The sequence below is a fragment of the Lodderomyces beijingensis genome (genome assembly GCF_963989305.1).
Source record: "Lodderomyces beijingensis strain CBS 14171 genome assembly, chromosome: 1".
Lineage (NCBI taxonomy): Eukaryota > Fungi > Ascomycota > Pichiomycetes > Serinales > Debaryomycetaceae > Lodderomyces > Lodderomyces beijingensis.
Window position 1 is genome coordinate 1,188,876 of NC_089970.1, and position 25,924 is coordinate 1,214,799.

General features: G+C 45.8%; 9 protein-coding genes across 9 annotated transcripts; 6 read left to right on the forward strand and 3 right to left on the reverse strand. All coding sequences in view use genetic code 12, as the record gives it.

Moving 5' to 3' along the window:
- Positions 1-852: 852 nt before the first annotated feature.
- LODBEIA_P05010 (uncharacterized protein) lies at positions 853-2,358 on the reverse strand (the record flags this gene model as incomplete). The annotated part of the gene is made up of 1 exon (XM_066975295.1): positions 853-2,358. One exon carries the CDS (start codon positions 2,356-2,358, stop codon positions 853-855), a length of 1,506 nt encoding a protein of 501 aa, XP_066827439.1.
- Positions 2,359-2,702: 344 nt separating this feature from the next.
- LODBEIA_P05020 (uncharacterized protein) lies at positions 2,703-4,148 on the forward strand (the record flags this gene model as incomplete). Its single annotated transcript, XM_066975306.1, has 1 exon — positions 2,703-4,148. One exon carries the CDS (start codon positions 2,703-2,705, stop codon positions 4,146-4,148), a length of 1,446 nt encoding a protein of 481 aa, XP_066827440.1.
- Positions 4,149-5,835: 1,687 nt separating this feature from the next.
- LODBEIA_P05030 (uncharacterized protein) lies at positions 5,836-8,352 on the forward strand (the record flags this gene model as incomplete). The annotated part of the gene is made up of 1 exon (XM_066975317.1): positions 5,836-8,352. One exon carries the CDS (start codon positions 5,836-5,838, stop codon positions 8,350-8,352), a length of 2,517 nt encoding a protein of 838 aa, XP_066827441.1.
- A 425-nt stretch (positions 8,353-8,777) lies between these two features.
- On the forward strand, positions 8,778-9,206 carry LODBEIA_P05040 (mitochondrial 54S ribosomal protein uL11m; the record flags this gene model as incomplete). Its single annotated transcript, XM_066975328.1, has 1 exon — positions 8,778-9,206. The coding sequence occupies one exon, from the start codon at positions 8,778-8,780 to the stop codon at positions 9,204-9,206; it is 429 nt and encodes a 142-aa protein (XP_066827442.1).
- A 471-nt stretch (positions 9,207-9,677) lies between these two features.
- On the forward strand, positions 9,678-10,910 carry LODBEIA_P05050 (uncharacterized protein; the record flags this gene model as incomplete). The annotated part of the gene is made up of 1 exon (XM_066975339.1): positions 9,678-10,910. One exon carries the CDS (start codon positions 9,678-9,680, stop codon positions 10,908-10,910), a length of 1,233 nt encoding a protein of 410 aa, XP_066827443.1.
- Positions 10,911-11,484: 574 nt separating this feature from the next.
- Positions 11,485-11,958, reverse strand: LODBEIA_P05060 (uncharacterized protein; the record flags this gene model as incomplete). The annotated part of the gene is made up of 1 exon (XM_066975350.1): positions 11,485-11,958. The coding sequence occupies one exon, from the start codon at positions 11,956-11,958 to the stop codon at positions 11,485-11,487; it is 474 nt and encodes a 157-aa protein (XP_066827444.1).
- Positions 11,959-14,554: 2,596 nt separating this feature from the next.
- LODBEIA_P05070 (uncharacterized protein) lies at positions 14,555-16,072 on the forward strand (the record flags this gene model as incomplete). The annotated part of the gene is made up of 1 exon (XM_066975361.1): positions 14,555-16,072. One exon carries the CDS (start codon positions 14,555-14,557, stop codon positions 16,070-16,072), a length of 1,518 nt encoding a protein of 505 aa, XP_066827445.1.
- A 3,373-nt stretch (positions 16,073-19,445) lies between these two features.
- LODBEIA_P05080 (uncharacterized protein) lies at positions 19,446-21,599 on the forward strand (the record flags this gene model as incomplete). Its single annotated transcript, XM_066975372.1, has 1 exon — positions 19,446-21,599. One exon carries the CDS (start codon positions 19,446-19,448, stop codon positions 21,597-21,599), a length of 2,154 nt encoding a protein of 717 aa, XP_066827446.1.
- Positions 21,600-22,477: 878 nt separating this feature from the next.
- On the reverse strand, positions 22,478-24,031 carry LODBEIA_P05090 (uncharacterized protein; the record flags this gene model as incomplete). Its single annotated transcript, XM_066975383.1, has 1 exon — positions 22,478-24,031. One exon carries the CDS (start codon positions 24,029-24,031, stop codon positions 22,478-22,480), a length of 1,554 nt encoding a protein of 517 aa, XP_066827447.1.
- Positions 24,032-25,924: the final 1,893 nt, after the last annotated feature.

Below are 25,924 nucleotides of genomic sequence, written 5' to 3' on the forward strand. Positions count from 1 at the left end.
CTCAATTCATTCGAATAGGGAGGGGTAGGGAATAAAAATGTCAACTGCGAGTGCACCGCATCTGGCATCGGAGCCAGAGACACCACGCGAATACAGATCACGAGCCGAATCACAACAACAACAACAGCCCCAACAGCGACTCCAGCTGTCCGCCGGTACCTCGGCAGTGGAGGACGAGAGAGGAAGAAGCCGACTGAGAGAAAACAAGCAGCTGCAGGAAGACGAAAACGGGCTTGAGATCAGCTTGATGGGATTCAAGACCGGTAAGAAACATAGCAAGAGTCCTACTAAAATGAGAATGAATGGTGTGAAATAGAGAGACCCGACGATGCCATCGTTTTCATAATTTTTTTTGGCGATATGGGCTTGTGAGAGGTGGTTTTCTTGAAAAATAGAACTTTGAAAACGGTTTCGCTGCCGTTGTTTTTTCATTGCTTAATCGATGGTTTCAGCGTTCGCTGGTACGCGGGAATAGAGGCGATCATTTATGTTTATTATGCGAGGGTGAGGCGGGTCTGTTACTGAGCGTGAAATAAAAAAAAAAGACCTGGATCGTGCCAGTTGAGAGGGGCTGCCCCAGGGCAGCTGAAAGTGAAAAGAAACAGCATCGTGGCCGACTGCTGCACAACTAAGTTGTTTAGAAGGTTAAAGTGGAACGGAAATAGTAGGAAGGATTCCCCACCTTGGTCGCCGTGTATGTACCACTACTACTGCTATTAATCATCCCATAGCCAGTTCTTTTGGAAAAACAAATGAATTGGTCTTTAATTCCCATAAGAAAAACGGGTCCGTGGTTGGGGTGGTTTCTCAAGTTGGTCCGTTATTCAATAGATATCCGCGTTTTCTTTTCCTTCACTGCTCCATTTTATCTAAAAGCTTTGCGTGCTCTTTTATCAATTCTTCATGTTTCGATCTCAAATCCGTATATGCTTCAGAGACCTTCTTCAACTTCATCTCGAGGTTAGCTGTATTTTCGCCGCCACTTCCATTCCTACCCACAGTTTTCACCGTTGAGTTGACATCGGATAAATTCTTAAACTGCAACTCTTCAGCTCGTTTCTTTTCCAACCATAAACTCAAACCATCTACTTTGCTCTCGCCGAGATCAAGCCGCTGCGGTGTATCCATGAATAAAACGTGATCTGCAGGGTCTTCACTAGTCAAAACCCTCTTCAACGGAGGAATCATGCTATGCTTTTTGTCTATTCTCGCCTTGTCGTTGACCAACACATCTGTGGGAACCGTGTGGATGGATAAATCGGAGATTGGAAAAGTCAACTCGGGGAAACTCTTGATGGTTTGTTTAGTGACAATGTCCGAGACAAATACCCGTCCTGAATCGTCGCCCGAGACAAGACTTGTTCCATCCATGGAGATGCAAAGTTGACAAACTGTCTTGCCCTCGTGCTGGACAAACGTTATCAACAAATTGGGGTCCACCGCGTCCACAGTGACGATCTTATTCAATCCACCAACGGCTTCAAACACCGAGGTGCGCAGGTTGAATTTGTACAAGGGAACAACTTTGATCAACCCGCTCGATAACCCAACGTAAAGCTGCCGATTCGCGGGATCTCGCGCAAGGCACTCGACAGGTTCGGGCAAGATGAAAGTGGTCAACTGCTGCTTGGCAGCCATGTCGTAGATCCGCACCGTGGAGTCCTTCGACGTAGTATATAGTTTCAAATCGTACAAGTTCCCCACTGTATTCATCGAGACATCAGTCACAGCCAAGGTGTTGTCTGAAATGCTCCAATAGGGCCTGATCAACTTGTGATGACTGCCGTTACTCTCGTCGCCAACGTTCCTGCTGCCGTATATCCCAATCAAGTCGCTCAAGTTCCATACGAGCACCCGCGCATCTTCGCCACCAGTAACCAAAAAGCTCCTGCATGAGCTCGATTCGATCTTGGTGATGCCCAGATAATGCGCCTCCTTGACACATAACAAGTCGCCCGAGGCTAGTTCCCAGATGTACAACTTCCCCAGTTTCGAGCCACCGCAGAGCAACCACGGCACACGATAACTCGGCTTGGCGTGTGTCGCAGTGTTGTTTAAAGTTTCAGGGTGATGCACAATGTGCAACGTCGTGAGGGCCTCGGGCACGGGTATTTTCTGGTCGATGCCTTCTTTTCCATACGCATACACGTTGATGAGCGCCTTTTTCGAGTCACATGTGAATACTCGTTCGCCGGAGCCTATACCTGTGAGACTCGTGCCGTTTAGTGGCGATGATGCATGTCTGAATGACTCGTATTGTTTCGAGGAATGTATGGAAGCGATGTGAGCGAACGACTCCGAGGGCTTTTTCGAGTCGGATTGGTCCCCTTGGGAGATGTAGAACACCACCTCATCCATCGCGGGGAATAAACAAACGAGTCGTCAAAATAAATCTGGGATGGTGGGAAAGGTTTGAGGGGTCGAGTGTGTATGTTCTTTTTTTGTTTGAAAAATCATTGACAGGAAACAGAGATGGCCTGAGAGAGATGTCGCGAACATTCCACCTCGTGTCGCCGCGGTGTTCCGCAGGCGCAAAATTTCCCGTCAATCTCTCGCCAACTTCTTTTTTTTTGCTTTAATTTTCCGCCTCAGATTTCAGCCAATTCCACCAGTCGCGTCGAGATTGCAAGCGAATTTGACACCCTCAAGCTTGTCCCCTTTTGCCTTTGCCTTTTCTTGTTTTACTTGTTCTTTTTTCAAGAATGCCAGTTGATTTCCTCGCAAGCGTGGTTCTTGATGGGCCACAGGTTATACCTTACTGGGACCGGATCAAAGAGCATGGTCTCACCGTCCTCCCCATAGTTGGGTCAATCGCTGCTGCAAAATATTATTTCCGAGGAGCCTCCAACACTTGGGAAAGAGATATGCACGGGAAAGTCTATATTGTAACCGGTGGCACCAGTGGTGTTGGGGCAGTGCTAGCATACGAGCTTGCGCTCAAAGGCGCACAGCTAGTCTTGCTAACGCGGAGGACAAACGATCTCTGGCTTGCAGAATATATCGAGGATTTGCGTGAGAAAACCAATAACCCGTTGATTTACGCTGAAGAATGCGATTTGAACTCGCTTTACTCGGTGCGTAAGTTTGCCACCAAGTGGTTGGATAACCAGCCGCCACGGAGACTCGATGGGGTCATATGTTGTGCCGCGGAGTCGATTCCTCGCAATTCGCAAAGACAAATCACCGTTGATGGAGTGGAAAAGCAAATCGGCATCAACTACTTGGGCCACTTCCATTTGCTCACGCTCTTGGAGCCCAGTTTGAAAGTGCAGCCGCCTGATAGGGACGTGCGCGTATTGATTGCCACTTGTTCGTCGCAGAATTTGGGCGACGTCGACTTGGAGGATTTGTTGTGGGAAAACAAGAGGTACCCCGTTTCTCAGCCTTGGAAATTGTACGGAAGCTCGAAGCTCTTATTGGGGTTATTTGCTAAGCATTATCAAAAAATATTGATGGCTCATGAACGTAAAGACCAAGCTCCATGCAATGTTCGAATCAATATGGTCAACCCCGGTATAGTGAGATCTCCTTCCACGAGAAGATTCATCTCTATGGGCTCGCTCTGGGGTTTGTTGTTGTACGTGCTCATGTTCCCCATATGGTGGATCTTATTAAAGAGCTGCAGCCAAGGAGCACAAACTTTTTACTTTGGATTGTTTGCTCCTATAATTATGAAGCTTGAAGGTGGCAATATCCTTCAAGAGTGCAAAATCAACACCAAGGTGAGAAAGGAATTGTTGGATGAAAGTTTGCAGGAGAAAGTGTATCACAACACCACGGAATTGATCAAGAAATTGGAGACTCAATCTGCCAGGGAAAGGAATAAGAACAAGACTCCCGAACAGCTCAAGAGGGAGAAGGATGAGAAGTTGAAGCAGCAAAGGGATTTGAACGTCAAGCCAAAGTCCGATGAAGAGTTGGAGCAGAAACTAAAGTCCTTGAGAAGTCAAATTGGACTCGGAATGGGTGGTGCCACCACTACTACAAAAAACGCCAGCGGGACCGTGGAGGAATTGCCGTTGTTCCCTGATGATGAAGCTTTAAAGACAGCTAAGGAAGCCAGGCATAGCAGCGGATCGAGCAAACCCGCCACTGGCTCGTCTCTGTCTAAACTGAGTGCTGGGAAACGGAAAACAAAGAAAACGTAAATAGTCAAGATCCCTTTTTTTCTCTTTCATTGTAGTCACAGCATTTTCTGGAAAGGCCTCACAAGCCACAGCGTGTGGTTTTTAGGAAAGTTTCTAGAAAAAGTTGGTTCTCTTCATCTAGATAGATAAAAATTTCACAAGCGCTTGCATTGAAAAGGAAGAAAAATAAAATCAAAAAAGGAATAATCGGAGATACGAATATTGTAGATCTAAACAGATCGGATTTTGGAAATGTGTCACGTGATGGTGGAGACTGAATTAACTATTCTTCGACACAGCACAGCGATAACAACAAGGTACTCCAAGCCGTGAGGGAAGGAAGGGTTAATCTAAACATGAGAAAAAGTAGCAGAGTTTCCACGGCATTAGTGTAGGCATAATTTGAAAAGTTATCACGTGTAAGTTGTCCAAGCGTTTCAACTGCAGTGTCGTGAAATTATCGGGACAGTTTCGTTATCAGTACTGCATATACGTCCAAACAACCCACCCTGTTATCAGGAACAAATCAAATCTTTCTCTTGCTGCCCATCGCCCACACCACACCCACCATCGTTAAATTAAGGCATTCTATATTCGGCCTCTCTGCACAAGTGTGTAGCCGAGATATATATGAACTGACTAACCAACTAACCAACTACTTAGACAACAGGGGTGGCAAAGCTGAACTAGCTGAACTATACTAACGACCTTTTTTTTTTTTTGAAAAATTGGATGGAGGCGTTGTGGGCTCTTAATCTCCTCTGGCCCATTATTAACCGTGATGTCAGGTGCCATTCCGGATAAACTTATTGGTGGTTGAAGTTTTTGGGTTTTTTTGGCTGGTTGATCATAATTTCCACATTTCTAGTGCGGATGAACCATGCGCTAATCAACACCAATGAGGGTTCAGGCAAAACTATGCTGGTACCCGGAGTTGTCCCCCCCCTTCTTCCCCTTTCTCTCCTTGCGCCTTTCTTCTACTTGTTGCTCTTGTTCCACTGCTAGACTACAATCTCTCATGCGACAAGTGTGTGGAGGACATGACTAGCTTTGTAGGTGGTGTTTCGTTTTCACTCGGGCGACAAGTGAAGGGTATTCAGCTCCCCTTCTTAGTTACAAACTCACACTCTCTGCATCATGAGATAACCCTTACCCGTCCTGTTCCTACCGTCCTGTTCCTACAAAAGTCTTTCTTTCTTTTCTACTTTTCAGCAAAACTCTCAAAAGTTCAAATCTTTTTCCATCCGCAAACTTCATCTCCAGCTTGTTTGCCCACCCACTCACTCATTAACTCACCAACTTTTCATCATCGTGGGCGAATATCCGAGGTAATTCACTTTTTTCCTGCCACTACTACCACTACTACTACTCACTTCATTCAATCAGTCAATAAAGCGATAAAAAAGCTCAAAGTTCTCATATTGTTACAGCGTCCATCCCACTACATTAATAATAAAATATTACCGGGGGCTTTTATTCGTTTCTCTCCTTTTTTTTCAGCTCAATTTTTTTTTTGTCCTCTTACTGTGGAATATCGAAACCCCAATTTTAAGAAGCGAAAGCAACAACATCTCGTGAGAAAAAGAGGGCTTCTTTTTTTTTAAAAATTAAAAGGCATTGACGAGGGGTTAGCATATACGAAGATCAACAACCTTGGGAACTAGGTGGAACAAGAGAGGTTAAAGAAAATTAAAAAAAAAAGACCGAAATGACTACAGACCAGGTCCAGACTCCGCTGCAACAGCAGCAGCAGCAGCAACAGCCAGTCTCGTCGCTAACCCAACTTTTCAGCAAATCTAGCTCAACGAAAGATCCCGGGACTGCAAACATAACCCCCGACATCACCAACAACAACACCCACAGCTCCAACACCAGCGACGATGACTCCTCGGGCATCACCATCAAGCAGAAGCCGACCCCTAATCGTATCGACACTGCCCGGACGCCGTTGGAGCCCGAGATCATCAATGGGTTTGAACCTTCGCCGAATGCAAAAGCCTACACTAATGGCGGTGCAGGTTCCTTTTTTGCGCCGGCGTCGCCATTCACGAGACAACCGTCAACTAGCTCCTTCACCAGCAACCATGCCTTCCAAAATGCCAGTAGAGCCGTTGCCAGCCCTAGGTATCTCAGGAATAATTCAGTTAGCCACTCGTCTTTTTCAACTGCCCCGGGGGAGAGTTTAGCTTGCTCGATACCCTACTGCGCACCAGGTGGGAAGGGCAACAACAACAACAACAACAACAATGGTAACGGCAGTAACTACACTGCATCTCAAAATGGACAAAGTAATGGCGGAGCAGGAGCCACGGCTCCGTCTTCATTGCTGCGAGAAGCCCTTTTGACCTCTCCCTCCAACGTCAGTGCCAATGCCAATAGCAACGACTTTAACTCAACATCGCATATTCCCAATTTACCCAATGGCCAGCCTATAAGCAGTATTCACATATCCTCACCTCAAGTCAACTCATCCAGCATCGACTCGAGATTCGTCGTCTCCAAGCAAAGAGTCGCTCAAGCGCAAGCGGCGCAGTTGAACTCTTCGCAGAAATCTGGCTCTCAAAGCGGATTATCGTACTTTTTTGGCTCCAAGAGCAAACCGAGCAAAAAGGACTCCACGACTGACTTGGGGTCCTTTTACAATAACTCATACCAAGACCATGAACTCGCGGGATCACCATCGTCATTCTCGTCAACGGATTCTGTCCAGTCCTCGCTCAATTTCAACGGACCCGGGTCTACTATGCCTTCGAGACACAACTCGATGAGCAATTTAAAGAGATTTTTCAAAAAATCCACCCCCGTGTCGCAAACGCCAGTCACTTCAAACCTTTCCTCGTCATTGCGCGGCAATAGCGTTTCCAATTCCGTAAGCATCCCATTGCCAGCATCCAACAGCTTTTCCTCCACCACGGGCCAAGGCCCATCCAACGCCGACACTTTTTCCAATTCCTCATTTCCAAATTCACCCAGCGCGTCCATCAGCCGGTCATCGACATTGCTGAACAAGATCAACTACCAAGAACGCCGACAATCAGTCTCGCAAGTCATCAACCAGAACCAACAGTTGCCCTTTTCCAAGAGATATAGCAAGTATGGAGAAAGTCTTGGCGCAGGTGCAGGCGGCTCGGTGAAGTTGGTGACTAGAACCAGCGACAACAAGATGTTTGCCGTGAAAGAGTTTAGGACAAAGTACCAAAGCGAATCAAAGAGAGACTATGCGAAAAAAATCACTGGTGAGTACTGTATCGGGTCGACCTTGAAGCACCCAAACATTATAGAAACTGTGGAAATCTGCTACGAAAATGAACGAATCTTGCAAGTCATGGAGTATTGCGATTACGACTTGTTCGCTATAGTCATGTCCAACAAGATGTCACGAGAGGAAATCAGCTGCTGCTTTAAGCAAATCTTGTCTGGTGTCCACTACCTCCATTCATTGGGATTAGCGCACCGTGATTTGAAGCTAGACAACTGTGTCATTGACGCTAGAGGTATAGTCAAGATCATCGACTATGGCTCTGCCGTGGTCTTTTCCTACCCCTTTTCGAAAACACTAATTGAGTCACAGGGCATAGTCGGCTCCGACCCTTACTTGGCACCAGAGGTGTGCGTGTTCAACAAGTACGATCCGCGACCCGTTGACGTGTGGTCGACAGCGATAATATTCTGCTGCATGATGCTCAAGAAGTTCCCATGGAAAGTGCCCAAATTGTCGGACTCGAGCTTCAAGCTCTTTGCCACGCGGGGCGAGTTTATCCCCATCTCGGAAATGCTCAAGAAAACCCCGCAGGACCTCGCTGCTGGCACCTCGAGCAAAAACGGCTCTTCTGGCGCGTTGAGCAACTTGGGAGACATTAGCGAGGCCGTGGAAGAAATCAAACCCAATAGCGGCAGCGGCAGCGGCACATCTACGCCCAAAGTCACCTCGGGTGCTAAAGACCACACTTCGAGCGAGACTGGAGCTGACCGATTGCTCCTTGCGTTGCCGGAAGACTGCCGCACGTTGATTGGCCGCATGGTGGAACTCGCACCAGCATGCAGAATCACCATGGATGAAGTGTTTGAAGACCCATGGTTAAAGTCTGTGTGTATGTGCACCGTGGAGGAAACTGGAGTCGGCAGCGGTGTGTTTGATGTTATCAAGTGCGATGATCATGAACATACCCAGGTTGATCAGAGCAAAGCACACATTGCAGCTTTCGAAAAGAATAGGAAGAAGTGAGAGACGAGATAGTGCCGGGGGGGTGGTTTGTATTAACAAAAAAAAATTTTCCGAGAGAGCCCTTGCTTTGTTTTGTATTTTCTTCTTTCTGCATCTGCTTTAGATCCTTTTTTTTTCAACATTTACTGTTTTTGCGTTGTGACGTGACGTTAATCACTCGTATTCTTTTGGTGAATCTTTTTATTGTAGATACTTTGAATGGCCAGGTTGGTTATAAAGTTGCAAACGGTTTGACCTCTTGAGAATTTCGCAGTCATTTCTATGGTTCTTTTTTTCAGCATTTCGCGACACTGAAAAATTCCCACAGCTCCACCAGAGGTACTACCAAAAAATTGTAAAAAAAGAAAAAGAGGACTCCACTAATTTGACCAACCAAACCGACCTTCAACAACAACTCAGCCCAAGTTCTTTTTACATTTTTACCGATGTCAGCAAAAGGAGCATTAGTCAAACTAGTAGTGGAAGCCGGTAAAGCAGCGCCAGCACCACCAGTCGGACCCGCGCTCGGGTCCAAGGGAGTCAAAGCCATCGACTTTTGCAAAGAGTTCAACGCCAGAACAGCCCATTATGAACCAGGCGTGCCCATCCCCTGCCTCATAAAAATCAAGCCGGATCGAACTTTCCAATTCGAAATCAAGAGTCCCGTTACCTCGTGGCTTATTATGAAAGCTGCTGGTGTCACGCAGGGTGCTGGTAAGAGTCTGGAGCCCGTGGGGTCGATTTCGCTTAAGCATGTTTGGGAGATTGCTAAGATTAAGAGCAAGGATGATCGACATAAGGGGGTGCCGATGCAGGCTATTGTTGGGAGTGTTATTAGTACTGCTGCTGCCGTGGGTGTCACTGTTGTTCCATAGGAGTAGGGAGAGAAAGAGATTGAGCAGGAGGATGAGGAGGAGGATTTAGATAGAAATATGGGAAGGTTGTTGTAAATAGATATCGGATTCTTAGGGGAAAGGGGGGGGGGGGGGGGAAGTCTTTTTGGATAGTGATGCCGTTGGTGATGCTCTGGTCTCATCAATCTATCATCTTTCCGTGCTCGAAAATCAAAAAAATCGTTACCATTTTTCAGCGTGTTATATATGGAGTAGGAAACATTGCCTCTACCTCTGATTTATTCCCGTAATGCTACGGTGAACCAAACTCACAGACCCAAAACTGTGAGGTCTTGTGACATAACTCTGTATTTCAACAGTGTGCACGTGCAGCGCATGCTGCTTGGACCATCAAGAAAATTATGTTGAAGAAGAGGTTTGGAATTTAGCAGCCAGACTGAGCAGGGCATACACATACACACACACACATAACTTGAAGAAACAAGCTCAAGGATGAGCAAATCGTTACCCCTTTCCTCAAGGGCCAAGACCACCACGTTGAAGAAACCGAAAGAGTTGTTTACTTACACGAGAGATATCAACGGAGAGCACCACTACAATGCAAACCAATCGCATGATGGCCTCGCGTACTACTATCTACCAGATACAGCTGTCGACAGAAGAATAGACTTGCAGCTGGGTTTCAAAGATTTCAAAAAAATCCCACTAGAGCAAGATCTCGCTGATTTCAAGCCTTTACTCGATGGAATCATCAAATATGAAACTGAGACGGGCACCAAAGTCACGGGCGATATTGTGACTTTCCGCGGGATCATGACCAAAATCCTTTCCTTACCTTACAATCTGGACGACTCATTCGATTTGGTAATTGTGCCGTTTGACGGACAACTCTTTATCAACAGCGACTACGAGATAGAACTCAATCGCCGCAAAGAGCAAGAAACCCGGCAACGACAAACAACCACGGAAGAGAAATACGAATACATCAAGAAATGCGAGTACTCGGGCTACAAATTCGAAACAATTGCAACGTTACCAGACACATGGGCCAACACCAGCCGCAAGACCATCGAGTCGCGCCATAAGAAGCCAGTCAACAACTACGAACAGTATCTCTCGGTAATCAAGACCGGGATCGGGCCCCACCACATCGTGCTCGCGGGAGAAGTAGATTGTTGCTGGGACTATACCCCGGACAAACCATCGCAGATTCTCCAACACTACGTCGAGCTCAAGACCTCGCGCGTGCTCGAAACTTCGTTCCAAGTACAAAACTTTGAAAAGAAACTCTTCAAGACATGGTGCCAATGTTTCTTGTTGGGTATCACTAAGGTCGCGTATGGGTTCCGCGACGATAGCTTCATCTTGCGCAACGTTGAGCTTTACAACACGGAAGAGATCCCAGTTTTGATCAAGGAAAACCCCATGAATCTGCAGGATGCAAGGCCCGGCGGCAGCAAGAATAAGAACCCCGTGATCAACTGCACCCAGGCTTTGAAATGGTACGGTGCCGTTGTGGAATGGTTGAATCATTGCATTGATAAGCTGGATGAGTCGAGGAGTTGGTTGTTGAAGTACGATGCCATTGCTAGGACGTTTACGTTGACGCAGGCTTCCGAGGCGAAAAATGATACGTTGAGAAGTGGGCAGGGCAAGGCGAGTGTTATCAGTGAGGAGTTTAGGAAATGGCGGAAAGAGGAGTTTTCGGTGAAAAGAGATGATTAGTAGGAACATGGAGGTGTCCACCGAACCTTGTGCCTCCCCCAGATTGACCGATAGAGATCAAAAGGGAAAAAAAAAAGAAGACAGAGTTTAGAGACAACTAGCTACGAAGTGAATGGAGAGGTATGCTTGGTATATATGTACTTCTCTGTGTGTATCTAATCAACTAGAAACGACAAAAAACTGGCTATAGATGGTGTTTATAGCTCATGAGAGCCCTAGAAACTTGGTTCGCACGAGATACCTAGAACTGTGACGTACGTGACATCTCCACTGTTGAACTCGACCTTATCCTCAAATGCTCCAGGCACCTGGCTCTTGGTCGTACACTTTTATTGCTGCCCATGAACTGTTAAATTCACTGCCAATTTTTTTTTTCAATCTGCTTGAATTATCTCCGTCTTGAACTATGTGCGTTCCCTATTTCTTATTTTGAAGTAAAGGTTAGTGTAGAATCGTCGTTGCCTGCAAATGGTCCGCTTGACATAGTGGCTGTTTCCGAAGCGGAGGTGTATTTCAACCCTTGGCCGCACATTTGTCCCCCATTAAATCCCACGCTATTCAATCCCCACCGACCTCAATACAACATCAGTTTCGGGTCCCACCTCTCATTCTGGATAAACTCAATCAAGCTCTTGCTGCCCGTCTGCAACAACGGATGCCCGCTGACAATAGTCAAGAACTTTTCCAACCCCTGTCTCCGCTTCTCGATATTCAACTCATTAAACTTATTACTATTCAACAAGATCTTGCCCGGCAAGCTAGGGATAATGACTCGAGTAGTCTCTTGCTCCAATATCTTTTTGAACGCGGTAAAGTCGCTATATCGGCGACGGATGCGACTATGGCGCTTCTTGAACGCGGGGATGTTGGTCCTGCAGATGATCTCGTAGTCGGTGTACATGTTGGCTCCGTAGCCGTGTGTTTGCGGATTGACTACTTCTACTTCGAGAAAGTTTTCGGGCTCGCCGTAGATTTCGGAAAATGACTGGGGTTTGTGCTTGGGGGAGGATTTGATGACGTCGCTTATGGGTTGAAACAGCTTTGACATTGCGGATAAAAAGCACGATGACCTACTTTTTTGAAAGATATAGATCGATTATGATCTTGGTGGTGCTGAGGTAGGGGGTTGAAAAAAAAAAGGTGGAGTTGATGTTATTGATATTAATGACGGCAATAATGGTGGAAGAGATCTTGTCCGGTGTCCGGTTAAATGTATGCGATTTCTCTCTCTCAAACAACTTGAAAAGGGACCTGTCGCGACACATGAATGAAAATAGACGACACGAATCACGCAGTCCAGGAAAGGATCCAGATCTCATCGACCTTTGCTAACAATAATATAGAGGCACGAGGGAAGACAATACATCCGATGATTTTTGCAGCTTGGGACTGAAACTTTTAATTTGCACTTGAACAGACTTGGAAAGGGGGTAACTTGACCAAAGGCCAATGCATTGACGGCTATGAATAAAAACTACCTGTCACTACCTCCAACAAAGACGGGCTTCTAGCTCAGTTGGCAGAGCGTTTCCTTAGCATGGAAAAGGTCTTGAGTTCGATTCTTAAGTGGTCCACATTTGTTTTTTTTTTCTATTTACCTCCAGCATGAATTTTTTTTTTTCTAAAGACTTGCCTAGGTGACGAAGTTTCAACAAGCTAACTGTACCCGCTCAAGTCAGTCTTGATTCTTCTAGATTGAGTGTTGGTTTTCTCTCAGTCGTGAGAACAGGTCTCTTTTTTTTTTTCGTTTTTTTGTTTTTTTTTGGCTGCAAAAATTGTCACTGCGCTTTCTATCCGGGTTCTCCCCATACCTCAGCAAGTTTTACTAAACCTTACACCAGGGTTTTTATGTTGTTAACCTAGACTAGGCCAATCGGCCTAGAGTATTCATTTGGCATATACCGTGGTTTCTGGCTGGGAAGTTTACGTTTTCTCAAGTTTTTGAAGAAAAATTTGTGCTGGTTCAGCCGCGAAATAAAATCTGTTGAGTCCACAATAATCGTATGTTGCAAACATTATTCTCAGACAAAAACCAACAGCAACAACAACAGCAACATTGAAGTCGCGCTTTACGATGTGACATTTCCTTATCCTTATCCACAGGGGCTGAAAGAGTAAGGGGGGTGCCGCCTGAGATGCGATGGGCTTTCCAGCAAGAGGACATTTCCAGGGTGCAAATGCAAGCAAGAAACAAAAGACATTAGGCTGCTCGTTTAAGTTGTGGTGTTATCTATAGACATGTGTGTGCGTGGCAAAGAATCGGCACATGAGGCTAACTTACCGCAGAGTCAACACCCTCCCCAAACGGGAAAGAAAGTGAAGCGAGAAAAAAAGAAAAGAGAGAGAGCTACGGAAAATGGAAGTGAAACCAACCAATTGGATCCCATCTTTTGCAAACAACCAAAAGTTTTCATCAGGAAGAGATCTATCTCCGTTAAAGTCCGACGTCGCTTACATAATCCTCCAGATTTAACCGAGCTTCCTTATAAAATTCTTCTGAGAGTTGCCCCCCTGAAACACAACTGGAAGAGCACACCAACACCTCTTGCTCTCTAAAAGCTTCTTCATGATCCATTTCTCTGGTGAAACAACTCTTCGGAGACGGGGAGGGGGAGGGGGAACAGATAGAGAAGGGTGGCTGAGTGATAGGGTCTGAAAAAAATGCTTACGGTTTCTCGCTAGCAATTGAAACCCCGTCTTTCGCTCAATGGTGTCTTTGCAACCCAAGGGTTTTCACCTTCCCTCTGTTGAACACCGCCATGCTCAATCAGATTATCACCAAGGCAGCGAGGGAAGGGAGAAGAGGATGGTAGGGGGTGGGCGGATCGGGCAGGAGCAGAGTGCAGGGGGGGCGGCATTTGCAGTAAAGAGAGCCACATCACTCTAACGTCAAAAAGGATCGTACAGCCCCACCTTATCGCCGGTCTCGTGATTTCTGTCTTCTTTTTCCTCGTTGGCTCTCTCTGGCTCTCTCTGGCTCTCTCTCTTTGGTGGCTTAGTTGAGCCAGCGGGTCTAACTTAAAACATGCTGTTTTTTTTTTCTCTAATTGTTGCCTGCGGAACGATAAGGAGAGTCCGCCAGTGTGTGAGAGTCTTCTTACCGAGCAAGTCTTGCTGAGTGTCAGGGAGTGAATGTGAATTGTCTCATTTATTTCTTTTGAGCCAGAATGTGCGTGTGTATGGGTCGCGGTCCTACATATAGACAGACCCACTACTCAACAAAAATCTGGAAGTATCTCGGGCGAGATCCAAAGACACATACTTTGGCTATTTTTTTGGGTTGGGCTTTTTTTTTTTTTTTTTTTTTTTGTATGTATTTTATTTTCCACTGTTTGGCAGTGCTAGTAAGGGGTGGTGGATGAATGGAAGCGAGAAATAGATAGGGAGCTATGAAAGAGACGCATCTTATTACCTATACTACTAACAATACGTTCAACCCTTTTTCACTAGCACTGGAATTTAATTGTCCCTGTATTTAAATGAATAAAAATCATTTGCAAATTTGATATATAATTCACTTCCAGCCTGCTGGTTTTTTACAATAACAACAAAACTTCCTACGTTACACTCTTTTTTTCCTTTTTTTTTTGGCTTTTCTCCTTTCTTTCATTCACATAGATTCAACTCAAGTCAAGTGAAAGGGGATGGCTACAACAACCTCAACAACGTCGTCATCAGTGCCAGTGCCAGCTGAAGCTGGTGCAGCTTCAACTGACCAGTTGGAAGTGGTGGAAGTCACCAAGTTAAATGCCATTGCTGCCGGTACCAACAAGAAAGTACCAAGAATCGTGGCTGCTGGTTTGGGTGGCAGACTAATGGGCACTGCCGACATGGTCAAGGTCACTGCTGAACAAATCACCCAAGACTCAATGGAGTCGTTGGCTGAAAAAGACGCCAGAGAAAAAGCTAAATACCAAAACCAAAAACATATTAGTGAAGAGCCATGGACGAGAGACAATTTTATGGCCAAGATTAACTGGCTTAACGTTATTCTCACGGTTGCATTCCCCACTTTTGGATTTTTCAGTGCCATTTGGTCACCACCACAAATCAAGACTTTGGTGTTGGCCTTCACCCTCTATGTGTTTAGCGGGCTTTCCATCACTGCTGGCTACCACAGATTATACTCGCACAAGGCCTATGATGCTGCTTTACCAGTGAGGTTATTCTTTGCCTTTTTTGGTGCTGGTGCCATTGAAGGCTCGATTAAATGGTGGGGCCACAGTCATCGTGTCCACCACCGATACACCGATACGCCAAGAGACCCATATGACGCTAGAAGAGGCTTTTGGTACTCGCACATGGGCTGGATGTTGATGAAGGCTAACCCCAAGAACAGAGCTAGAGCCGACATTGCCGATTTGACCAGTGACTGGGTGGTTAGAGTGCAGCACAGACACTACTTGTTGGTGATGTTGCTTTCGGCCTTTGTCTTGCCCACTGTTGTTGCCGGTTTGGGCTGGGGCGACTGGTGGGGTGGCTTTATCTACTCGGGTGTCCTCAAGTCATTTTTGATTCAACAAGTTACCTTTTGCGTCAACTCATTGGCGCACTGGATTGGTGTCCAGCCTTTTGACGATAGAAGAACCCCTAGAGACCACGTTTTGACTGCATTTGTCACTTTTGGTGAAGGTTACCACAATTTCCACCACGAGTTTCCCAGCGACTATAGAAACGCTTTGAAGTGGTACCAATATGACCCAACCAAGATTACCATCTGGTGTTTGTCGAAAGTAGGCTTGGCCTGGAACTTGAAGAAGTTTTCTCAAAATGCCATTGAACAAGGTTTGGTGCAGCAGCAGCAAAAGAAGTTGGACAGAATGAGACAAAAGTTGAAATGGGGCTCCAAGGTCGAAGACTTGCCAGTGTGGACAAGAGAAGAGTTCAAGACGAGAGCCAAGGACGAAGGATTGATTATCATTTCCGGTATCATCCACAATGTCAAGCTGTTTATCAAGGACCACCCAGGTGGACAAGCATTGATCAGAGCCTCTTTGGGCAAAGATGCCACCAATGCATTTAGCGGTGCTGTGTATGCGCACTCTAACGCCGCACACAATATGTTGGCCACGATGAGAGTTGCCGTGCTCAAGGACGTTGCTCACGATGGTAACACCTTTGACGTGCAAGAAGCCATCATGGAGAAGGAGAAGCAGAGTTGAGCAAGCTGAAAAATTTGAGGCCGAAATCGAAATCGAGATTAAAGTCTAATTATTTTTTGCCTTTGCCTACTTGTTTTCGCGAGACAATCTTGTTCAAAGGATCAATTATTTATCATTCATGTACGACATTTTTCTGTCAGTAAGGTGCTACTTTTTTTTTTTTTTTCTTTAGAAGGATTACAGGTTAATTATATAGTTACAATTTTACATCAGAAAGCAGATTCTGTATCACTGTGAACTTTTTATTTTGTGAACTCTTGATCGTTTGGAGACGAGAAGAAAGCGTGGGTATTTGGACGGCTCGGCTGGGTAGGATTCTTCAACACACTGTATCGCCAAATCTGGAGAGGCAATTGCTAAACTGTCCAATACAAAGTTTTCTTAGAATTGCATCCGCCTCCCTTTGAGATTAATTGCAGGCAGGTAGGAAACAAGTAGATATTGGGTGCTGTAGATTTTACCGGATGTGATTTCCTACATCCAACAACAGATTTTTGAAACTCTCTACCGTGTGGAAACAAAAAAAAAAAAAGAGAGGCTCTTTTTAATTCCACCCACGATGTTGCCGCTTAACCGACTGTTTCCGTGCTGCTGCCATATCGAAGGGGGAGAGGGTCAACATTGACCCACGGACATGACTAGTTCGCATTGTCGATGAGTTTTTCCGATTGAAATGAAGAAGGTATTCTGGTTGAGCATCTGCTAGTGCTACAAACCAATTTTTTTTTCCCCCGTGGCACTTGCGTCAGAACGGTTGCAAACGGAAGCAAAAAAAAATATATATACATATAATTCGGGTTTGGGGGAGAGAGAGAGGGAGGTGGTTGCGTCCCTAGGAATCACCTGAGCTTAGAAGGCCAGGGTCATCAGCTGTTTACCCAGGGGTCCACGAAAAAAAATTCAACAAACCTAGCTAGACAAGTCGTGCCCTATCAGAGCCATCTCATTTGCAACTAGCGCTCTTTTTTTTTTTTGCTTCAAGTGTGTGACGACAACCTGGGAGAGGGGGGACGTGGATTCAAAACGTCGATTGTATTAAGGTCAAGCGGAATTCATGGACCAACAGGAACCACACCCATAACCAAAAATAAAAACGAACGAGCAAACAAGCAAACAATAGAACGAAGCGAATGATTTCGTACAATTGACACACGGGTTCGAAGTTCTGAAGCAAAGACACTTTTTCCTCCTCCTCTCATGAAAAAAATCATGCCACTTTAAAGCTATAAAATTTTGCATCTCGAGCCGCACGGGGCCCTTGTCCCAAAACAGGATCGGGCTACGGACTTTTTTGCAACCAAACTATGGCAGAAATGCTTCAATCTGCCGATTTCTGCAAGGGTTTCCCCATCCCTCCCCCTACAGCAAAGGAACAAAATGAACAAATGAAATAACCAGAACACCAAGGAGGGTTTTATATATATAACCTATCCCTTGCGCTGGCATTTAGCAAGAAAATTTCCATAACCTTCTACAACCACCACCACCATAAAAAAGGCAAAGTGATGATATTCCAAACAGTGAGAAGGCTTTCAATGACTCCAATAAGGAGAGCAGCAACAACAAAGGCAGCAACGACGACGGGCGCACCGCCAAATTTGACGGTTTCAATGTATCACTACTACATTAGACGTATACCTTCTATCGTGGTGTGGGCTAGTGGCATTGGCTTTTTCTTTGGCTGGCCTCATTTGTATGTTTGGTGCAGCAATACTTTACATGATGCGCCTGGTAATCGTGGCCAGTTCTACTAGTGGTTTGAAAGATGCGAGCTTTTTATTGTTTATTTTGAGTGATTTTTATGAAGGGAATACATGACTTTGTTTCAATTTAAAATCTCATTTGTAGCGTGAAAGCTCACTTGGTGACATATTGAAGTGAGGCGTTTTCAATTTGAGCCAACATTTGTAGAATTGCGGGCGCAATGTCTGGAAAGAAAGTTTGCAAATCTCTCTTTTCATCTGCTTCGGTGCCTTGCGCTCTTTCAAAGCAATGTCTGGAAAGAAAGTTTGCAAATCTCTCTTTGCATCTGCTTCGGTGCCTTGCGCTCTTTCAAAGCTGTGTCGCGGCACTGACCATGTCCAATGTCTATTATGGTTCTATGGCTGCTGAATAAAGTTAGGGCAAGACCCGATTCTGGAACCTGCTCACACTTGGAAAGAGAGAGAGAGAGAGAGATGTAATTTGTAGTTTTTGCTTATCTGTGAAATTGACATCTGGGAATCTCGCGATTGCGCGAGCAAGTTCGACTTTCGTCCCCGACCGACGTGACAATCTAGCAAGTGGCATAAACAGTTGAAATTGATCATGTAAAGGTGTTAGAGGTGTTGTTGGATAGAGAATTGTTTTCTGAAACAACTTTGTATGAAACTGTTCTATCGCTGTCGACTCAATTGCAAAGTTATTCCATAGGTAAATTTTTGGGTATTATACTGAAAATCCCCACTGCATAGAACCCCAGAGAGCTTTAAAGGTGGCAATTCGTTCTGCTCTTGGAAATCAAACCGTTTGACAACTCCTTGTGTAGTACGGTCCCGTAGAGTCACCAAATTCTCAGAGTAAAGCAGTTTCAACAGAGTATTTAACGAAACTTAGTGCTTACTCATGATTGTCCTTTCAAATCACCCTCCCGCGTGCCCTGGGGGGTACCGATTACCGAATGACAAAACCCATCCAAGCTGCCACTACAGCCACCCATTTCAAGCCGGTGTTGACTCAAAACTACCCTCTTTCGAAATATGAATTACAATTTACAATTTATGGTTTATGATTTGGCTCTTCTTTTTGGAGATGGATCGCTTACCCCACCTTAATTTTTAAGATTCGGTGATGATATATATATGTACTTGTAGATTATGTTACATGATACCTCAACTACCAAGTAAGTCTCTCTCACCCACCTCTCACCCACACTTGAAATGACCAGAGAATAACACCTCCAGCACTTCAACCACCCATCATACCACGACGATCACTGATGCTGGTGCTTCCATTTTTCCAGGTTAAACTTTTGACCTCTTCTCAAAACAGCTTAGCACACGATGGGTACTCATTAGCAGGGATCGTATCACTTTCACACATTTTACTCCCTAAGTAAATATAGATGCCCTCGCTCTTAACTTTCAAGGCACACACCCACACCCACAGTGAACTCTTTTTTTTCTCGTTGAGTTGAAGAACGAGAGATTATCAGCTAAGACGTATCTTTCGAAACTTATGAGAGACAACGACTACAACAATAACAACAGAAATCTGGTTGGTGATAGATATCTCTTTATACACTCAACTCAACTCAACTCAATTACCTTCATCTTCCTTTTTTTTCTTTCTGTGTTGTTTCCTCCCCCACTCGCATTTGGCCTCGAAAAATAGTATGGACTGGTATAGCAACTCCAACCATAGGAAAAGAGCCAGCAACATCAACACTTCTGCCAATGGCTATAATCAATATCACCCCGCGGACGGGAACGCCAATCTCGCCGTGAATAGCAACTACTCGCCTTCGTACGCGGCATTTCCTCCACATAACGCTGCAGGCTTGCAAGCGTCGCAACCGTCGTCGTCGTCGTCGTCGTCGTCGTCGCTGCTTCCACCCCCAATGTCATCAACTTCGGCCAGCCGCATCCCTCCTCAGCATCAACAACAACAGCTACAGCAACCACCACCACCACCCCCACAACAACAACAGCTGCAACAGCACTCTCAACAGTTTATGCACCAGCTGCTGCCGTATATACTGAAAATGGGACAACATTCCCAACTCTCGTCGGGCTCATCAATATACCATCACCAAACTCCACAACAACACATGATGTCCGCGGCGAGGAGCCCACTTCAGCTGCACCACCACATGACATCGCCTTCGTCTACACTAGGCACGCCGTCGTTTGCATCAGCAACAACAACAACATCATCCAACACATTGTGCAATACCCCCCTGTCGCACACCTACTCGAGCATCGGAGGCATTGCCGCGGCCACGGCCGGACTAGCGGCCTTGCACCGTCCTGCAATTCCCATGGAGCGCAACTCCTACTATTATAGCCAATACCCGCTTTACGCATGCGACTGGGCATCTTCATCTAGCGGCGACTTGGACTGCATCGCGTTAGGCTCGTACAAGGAAGGGCTCGTGAACAAGTTGGAGATTGTTTATGGCCAGCAGCAGCAGCAAAGCCAATACGACTCGCCTGGCTTGGAAAGTTATGTTGATGCTGCCACGGGGGCAATCTACGACGAGGAAGGCATTCACGGCGTGGGCAATGGGTTTTTCTTTGAACGTGTAGCTGAGGTCAGTTTGGACTATCCCATCACGCACTTGAAGTGGGACCCCGCCATGCTCAAAACGGGTGGCTTTGGTGGAGGTCAGAGCCCCGGGCCGAGTCCTCGAAGATTAGCTGCTAGCAGCGAAGTGTTGCGGCTCTACAAGATGGAGTACGACTATGGACAAAAGAGCATGCAGTTGAAGCAAACGCACGTTTTGGCCAACAACACCAGCACCAACATTAGCACCTCGGGGGCGTTGGCCAAGGAGATCAATACATACCCGCCCGTGACGTCGTTTGACTGGAACGAGAGAGACGAAAATATCATCATCACGTCGAGCGTCGACACCACATGCACGGTGTGGGATTTGAATCGGCCACACCCGTATTCGGATATCGGCGATACGGCCACAGTGAAGACGCAGTTGATCGCGCACGACTCCGAGGTGTTTGACGTTAAATTTATCCATAAATCCGCCAATGTGTTTGCCTCGGTGGGGAACGATGGCTCGATGCGGGTATTTGACTTGAGGTCGTTGGAGCATTCCACCATCATCTACGAGCCTGCACCGACGCCCGTGTCATCGAACCCATCGCTCACGTTAGCCAACACCGCCGCCATGTCGCATCCGATACACTCGGTCAACTACAACTCCAAGGCACTCTTAAGTCTCACCACTTCGAATATAGACCAGCATCACGTGGCCACCGTGGGCGTCAACTCGAACCAGATTATAATCATCGACATGCGAATGCCCGGGGTGCCGCTCGCAATCATCGATGCATCTACATCAACACCGATCCACGCCCGTGGCGTCTTGCAACAACAGCAACAGCAACCACATAGAGCCAACTCCAACCCGAGCGGGCCGGCAATCAACCTGATTGAGTTCCACCCAACGTCGAACTTTCTCCTCAGCGGAGGCGACGACTGCCAGGCGCTAGTGTGGGATATCAACAATTTAAATCTCAGCAGCGGCAGCGCGAGCTCGACTTCGAGTTTGAGCAATAGCGGCGGCGTGCAGCAAACTTCGCAAGGAAGCAACGGCAGCAGCGGCGGTAACGCGAGCGCCAACGCCAATTCCAGTGCCGCAACGGGATCCGGAAGCGGGACAACCAGCGCCGGCGCAGGGTACACCATGGACGTGCCCGTGCTTGCCTTTGAAGAGGAGCTCGAGGTCAACAAGGTATGCTGGCGACAGAGCAGCGGCGACTATATGGGCGTCGTGAGCGGGAAGGGGTTCCAAGCGGTGCTGATTTGAAGAAGCAGCAGCGGCCGATCCTCGCTGTGTATATGCATTTACCTCTCATTTCAATTCGATTCATTTCACCAGATACATTCTCCCAACTTTAAACTTGATGCTGTAGATGAGCGAGGATTGTCATCTCGATCCCCCCCCCCCGAATTGGAAGTGGAGTCAACCGCACCACACGCACTCGCTAAATTCGCGCGCGACCCCACTTTCTCCGTTCTCTTTACTCCAACCCCCTTGTTTCAAATGTTGGGCTGTGATATTATATCACCACCACCCCGGAAATAAAAAAATACATCTCCCCTCCCCCCCCGACACACATGAATCTTCAATCTCCAAGCTTCAACACAAATTACCCTGGCTGTTGTACAAGAGAAAACACTACTCATTCAAAAATTCAAGTTCATTACAAAAGCGTAACTAAATGGATATCTTGTTGGTCTAATATATACGTGTGTATGCTTATATATATATGTGTTACTACAGTATGGATTCCATCGGCTCGCTGGTGTGTGGTTTTCTTCACCGGCGGCCATTTTTCCCTCTGATGGTTGAAAATCAATCAAAACGCTGTAGTATTATACATACTAACGAATGCAATGTGGTTCCAATTCTTTCCAATTCTCATCATAATAACCGTGAATTATATTTTTTTTGATAAAAAAGATAAAAAAATCGTGGATGTTGAATCCGCAAGTTTTTCTCTCAATATTCATAATGATGATGGTGATGTTCAGGAATCTTTAAAAGATTCTTGAAGTTTGATGGTGACTATTTCTATCAAGACCAGCTTAATTTTGTTTTTTTCTTTTTTTGTATTCTGTCCCAGCATCAACCTCCATCAATTGAATTAATCAACTTTTTTTTTTTTTTTTTGGATGCTCTGCTCATGTCACAAGTTCATCGATTCTCATTCTCTTGGTGGCTGAAGTCAATGCATCGGGCTCTTCACTTGAACACCTTGTGCTTACAGAGTCATCGCTCTTTTCCTCTCTCACTTCCACGTCTTCCTTTTCATTTAAACCCACCAGCTGTTGCTGTTGTTGTTGTTGTTGCTGTTGTGCTTGCTGTTGGAAAAGTGCTTGTTCTTCTTCACCAGTGACCCACGATTCAATCTTGACCAAATGCTCGCTGAAAACATTGGTGAGCTTGGTGATCATATCCAAACTCTCCTTGGCAAACACAAATACTCGATCGTTGCCATTGGCCGAGGCGTCTGATCGTTGCAAAGATGCCGGCAAGTGCAATATTATATCGCGGATGGTGTTTTTCAATTCATATTCTTGAATCGTAGCCAGCTTATGCGATGAGGTGGGCGACAAGGCATTTCCATCAGCGTCACTAACGGGAGCAACTTGGTTCAATGTGCTTGGACGGAAATTGGAAATCAAGTGGATGATTTTTCTCACCGTGGTGACAATCTCCGACTTGGTCTTTTGAGTCGCTTCATCAGTAGGCGATTGCAAAGGAGGCACTTGCTGGCTTTCGTGAGATCTTTGAATCTCCAACTTGACCCGTTCTTCTCGAACAGCCTCCTCGGTTTCGTCAATTTTGGTTTGGAGGAAATTAATCTTGGAATTGATATTGGCATTGGCAGCTCTCAAAATGTGGATGCAAAACTGTAACCTCTTTTTGACATCATACGAAGTGATGGACGTGTTGGAAGTTTGACTAGCAGTGGAAAATCTTCTCTTTTTTTGTTTATTGTCAAACGACACCACGGGGGTGATGTTGACCGAAGTGGCAGCAGACGGTGGGTTTGACGCATTCGACGAGATTCTTGACTGGATCTGGTGTCTAGTGTTTAAGTTGTCTTCAATCTTGGTAACAACGGGGATTGTTGCTGCTTCAACGATACCGGCAGCATAACTAAATGAGGGATAGTTTCTCTTTGAAGTTTCATAGTAGTTGATAGCGTTCACAACAATAGGGTGCTTGGCCACCATGGACACGGTGGACACCAAAGGGTGTCTATGTGGAGGCAAGGGCAATTCGTGTTCTTCCGACATGACCGAGGCCGAGTCCATTTCCGTGGTGATTATAGTGTCGACATCCAGTGAAGGTGAGTTTGTTCTGGTTAGCTGAGTCAAAGCCTCGGCTGCTGATACATCTCTCTGATCATGGTGTTGCGGACGTTGCTGTTGTTGCTGTTGCAATTGTAAATCATGCAATTGTTGGTAGTGGGCCAATTGTTGAAATGATCGTTGTTCTTGAAGTCTTGGTGGCGACATATTCGACGAGGTGTTTGGTGATATGTTGATCTCCAGGGTGTTTGTTGAAGTGGTTGGTGCTGCTTTGGAATAAGGAGGAGGAGGAGGAGGTGGTGGTGGGGCAAACTGATTGGTAGTACCGGATGGGTTGTTATGAATGGAACTATTTGAAGTTGGAGGAGTTGTAGTAAGGGATGGTTGTGGATGTATTAAATATGATTTATCAGACATACTGTGTGTTAGTGTATGGGAGTGCGTAAGTATGTGTGTGTTTGAAATAGGAGGAGCCTGTTAATTTGATGGTAGTAAAGATGAAAAAGTTGCTGGTTTTGGTTGTCAATTTCTTGAGCTTTTTAAAAACAAAGAATCGGGGGGTGGGGGGAGGAAGTTGGGCTATGTGTGAGTGAGTGTGAGCGTGAGTGTTGGCTGCGATTCAACTCCAAAGCTAGTGTATATCCCGAACAAACCACTCAGGGTAAATTCCAGTCGATTAATCAAATGGGTTGTTGGCGGTTGTAAACTTGGCAGTTGCTAGTTCAAGTGTTAGAGTGTAGTGATGAGCAACTATTTATATTTATATATATATCGCACACGCGGAGGGGGCGTTTTTTGGCAGTGACAAAGATTAGATTAGCAGACACAGGCTTGATCCTTAAACTGCACCGAGTGTTGGCTGCTGTTGGTTGGCTGTCGAAATAAGGATGGTGGATATATATATCCTCGCTCCAGTGGCTGAATCACTGGCTTTATCTAGTTGTCAAAAATCCCTTTTCTTTTTTTTATTCAAACAAAAAAAATTAAAAAAAAAAAAGGGGAGGGCAACTCTTAAGGTTTAAAACGTTTCCAAAGTGGTGGGAATTGGGTGTCCTATTATATAGACGCACCCGGGTAAGTCCCGCTCTAGAGTAGAGGCCCTGTATGGCGTATAAAGCAAGCCCTAGCATCTAGCAGCAGTATCTTGTGAAATTTACATCTCTCTAGTTCATTTATTTTTTTGTATGTAAGTGTGTGTTTGCAGTCAGACACTTAGTGAGCGCGCACTGAAATATCACAGTCTCCTGCTAGCCGATGCTACCATGTGCGACGTATCTCCACTAAAAGCTTATTGGCAGTGGGTCAAAAATAAAAAAAAACCCAACTGAAATCTTTTGGTGGGGAGGTACACGACCTGTTAACTTGTAGAGAGATACAAGTAACATCCAGCGCGAGACGGAAAGAGAGAGGTTTTTGGTTATCCAATGCTGTTGGACAAATCTTGTGACTTCAAATTATCAGATTATCAGCGTTAAAACCTCACTTTGAAAATCATAAGAGACAAGGACTCACAAGCTTGTCCCTTTTTTTTTTTTTTTTGTTATACCGTCTACCCGTTTTAGCTTTGTCTGGTGGGTCTGCACACGGCAAATATCGCCTGGCATCGAGCGTTGATTTTCTTGCTTCTCCTCCTCTGCTACAGGCATGTGTGTTTGCTGATCCACAATATATATATGTGCGAATAGTACCATCGTCACGATCAGCTACGGCGACAAGACCCAACCATAATTAAACATTGACTTCTTGTCTCTTTTGGGCTTGTGGGCTTGTGGGCTTGTGGGCCTTCTCCTTGGCTTGTCGTGTCTCTGCCCCACGAGGCTTATCTTCCACCTTCAAATCTTTCCGCTTCTACGTCCTCTCCTCGCTTGCACCGTGTTCGGCGTCCGGCTGAAGAAAAGCCCCTCCTCTCCCCCTCCTCCCATGGGTGAGAAAGTTCACTTCCGCGACGCTCACGTTCCCCCCCAAGAATCTAAAAAAAAAAAAAAAACATTAAAAAAAATCAGCGTCTAAAAATAGAGAGAGAGACAGAGAGGGAGAGAGGGAAAGTGAGGCGGTGATAATAGAAGATCGAGAGACAATGCAATATTCAGAAAGTTGAACCGAGTCGAGTCGAGTCGAGTCGAGTTGAGTTGAGTTGAGTTGAGGTGAGGTGAGTTCAAAGTCTACAAGGTATAATGATATCATATAATCTCGGTTGTGGCAAATCTTTTTTTTTTCTTTTTGCGTCTGTGCTCTTTGATTTGGTTTCTGCTTGAACTTCATTAGACGACTCTTTTTCGATGGGCCAAATGCCATCAACTGTTGACTGTC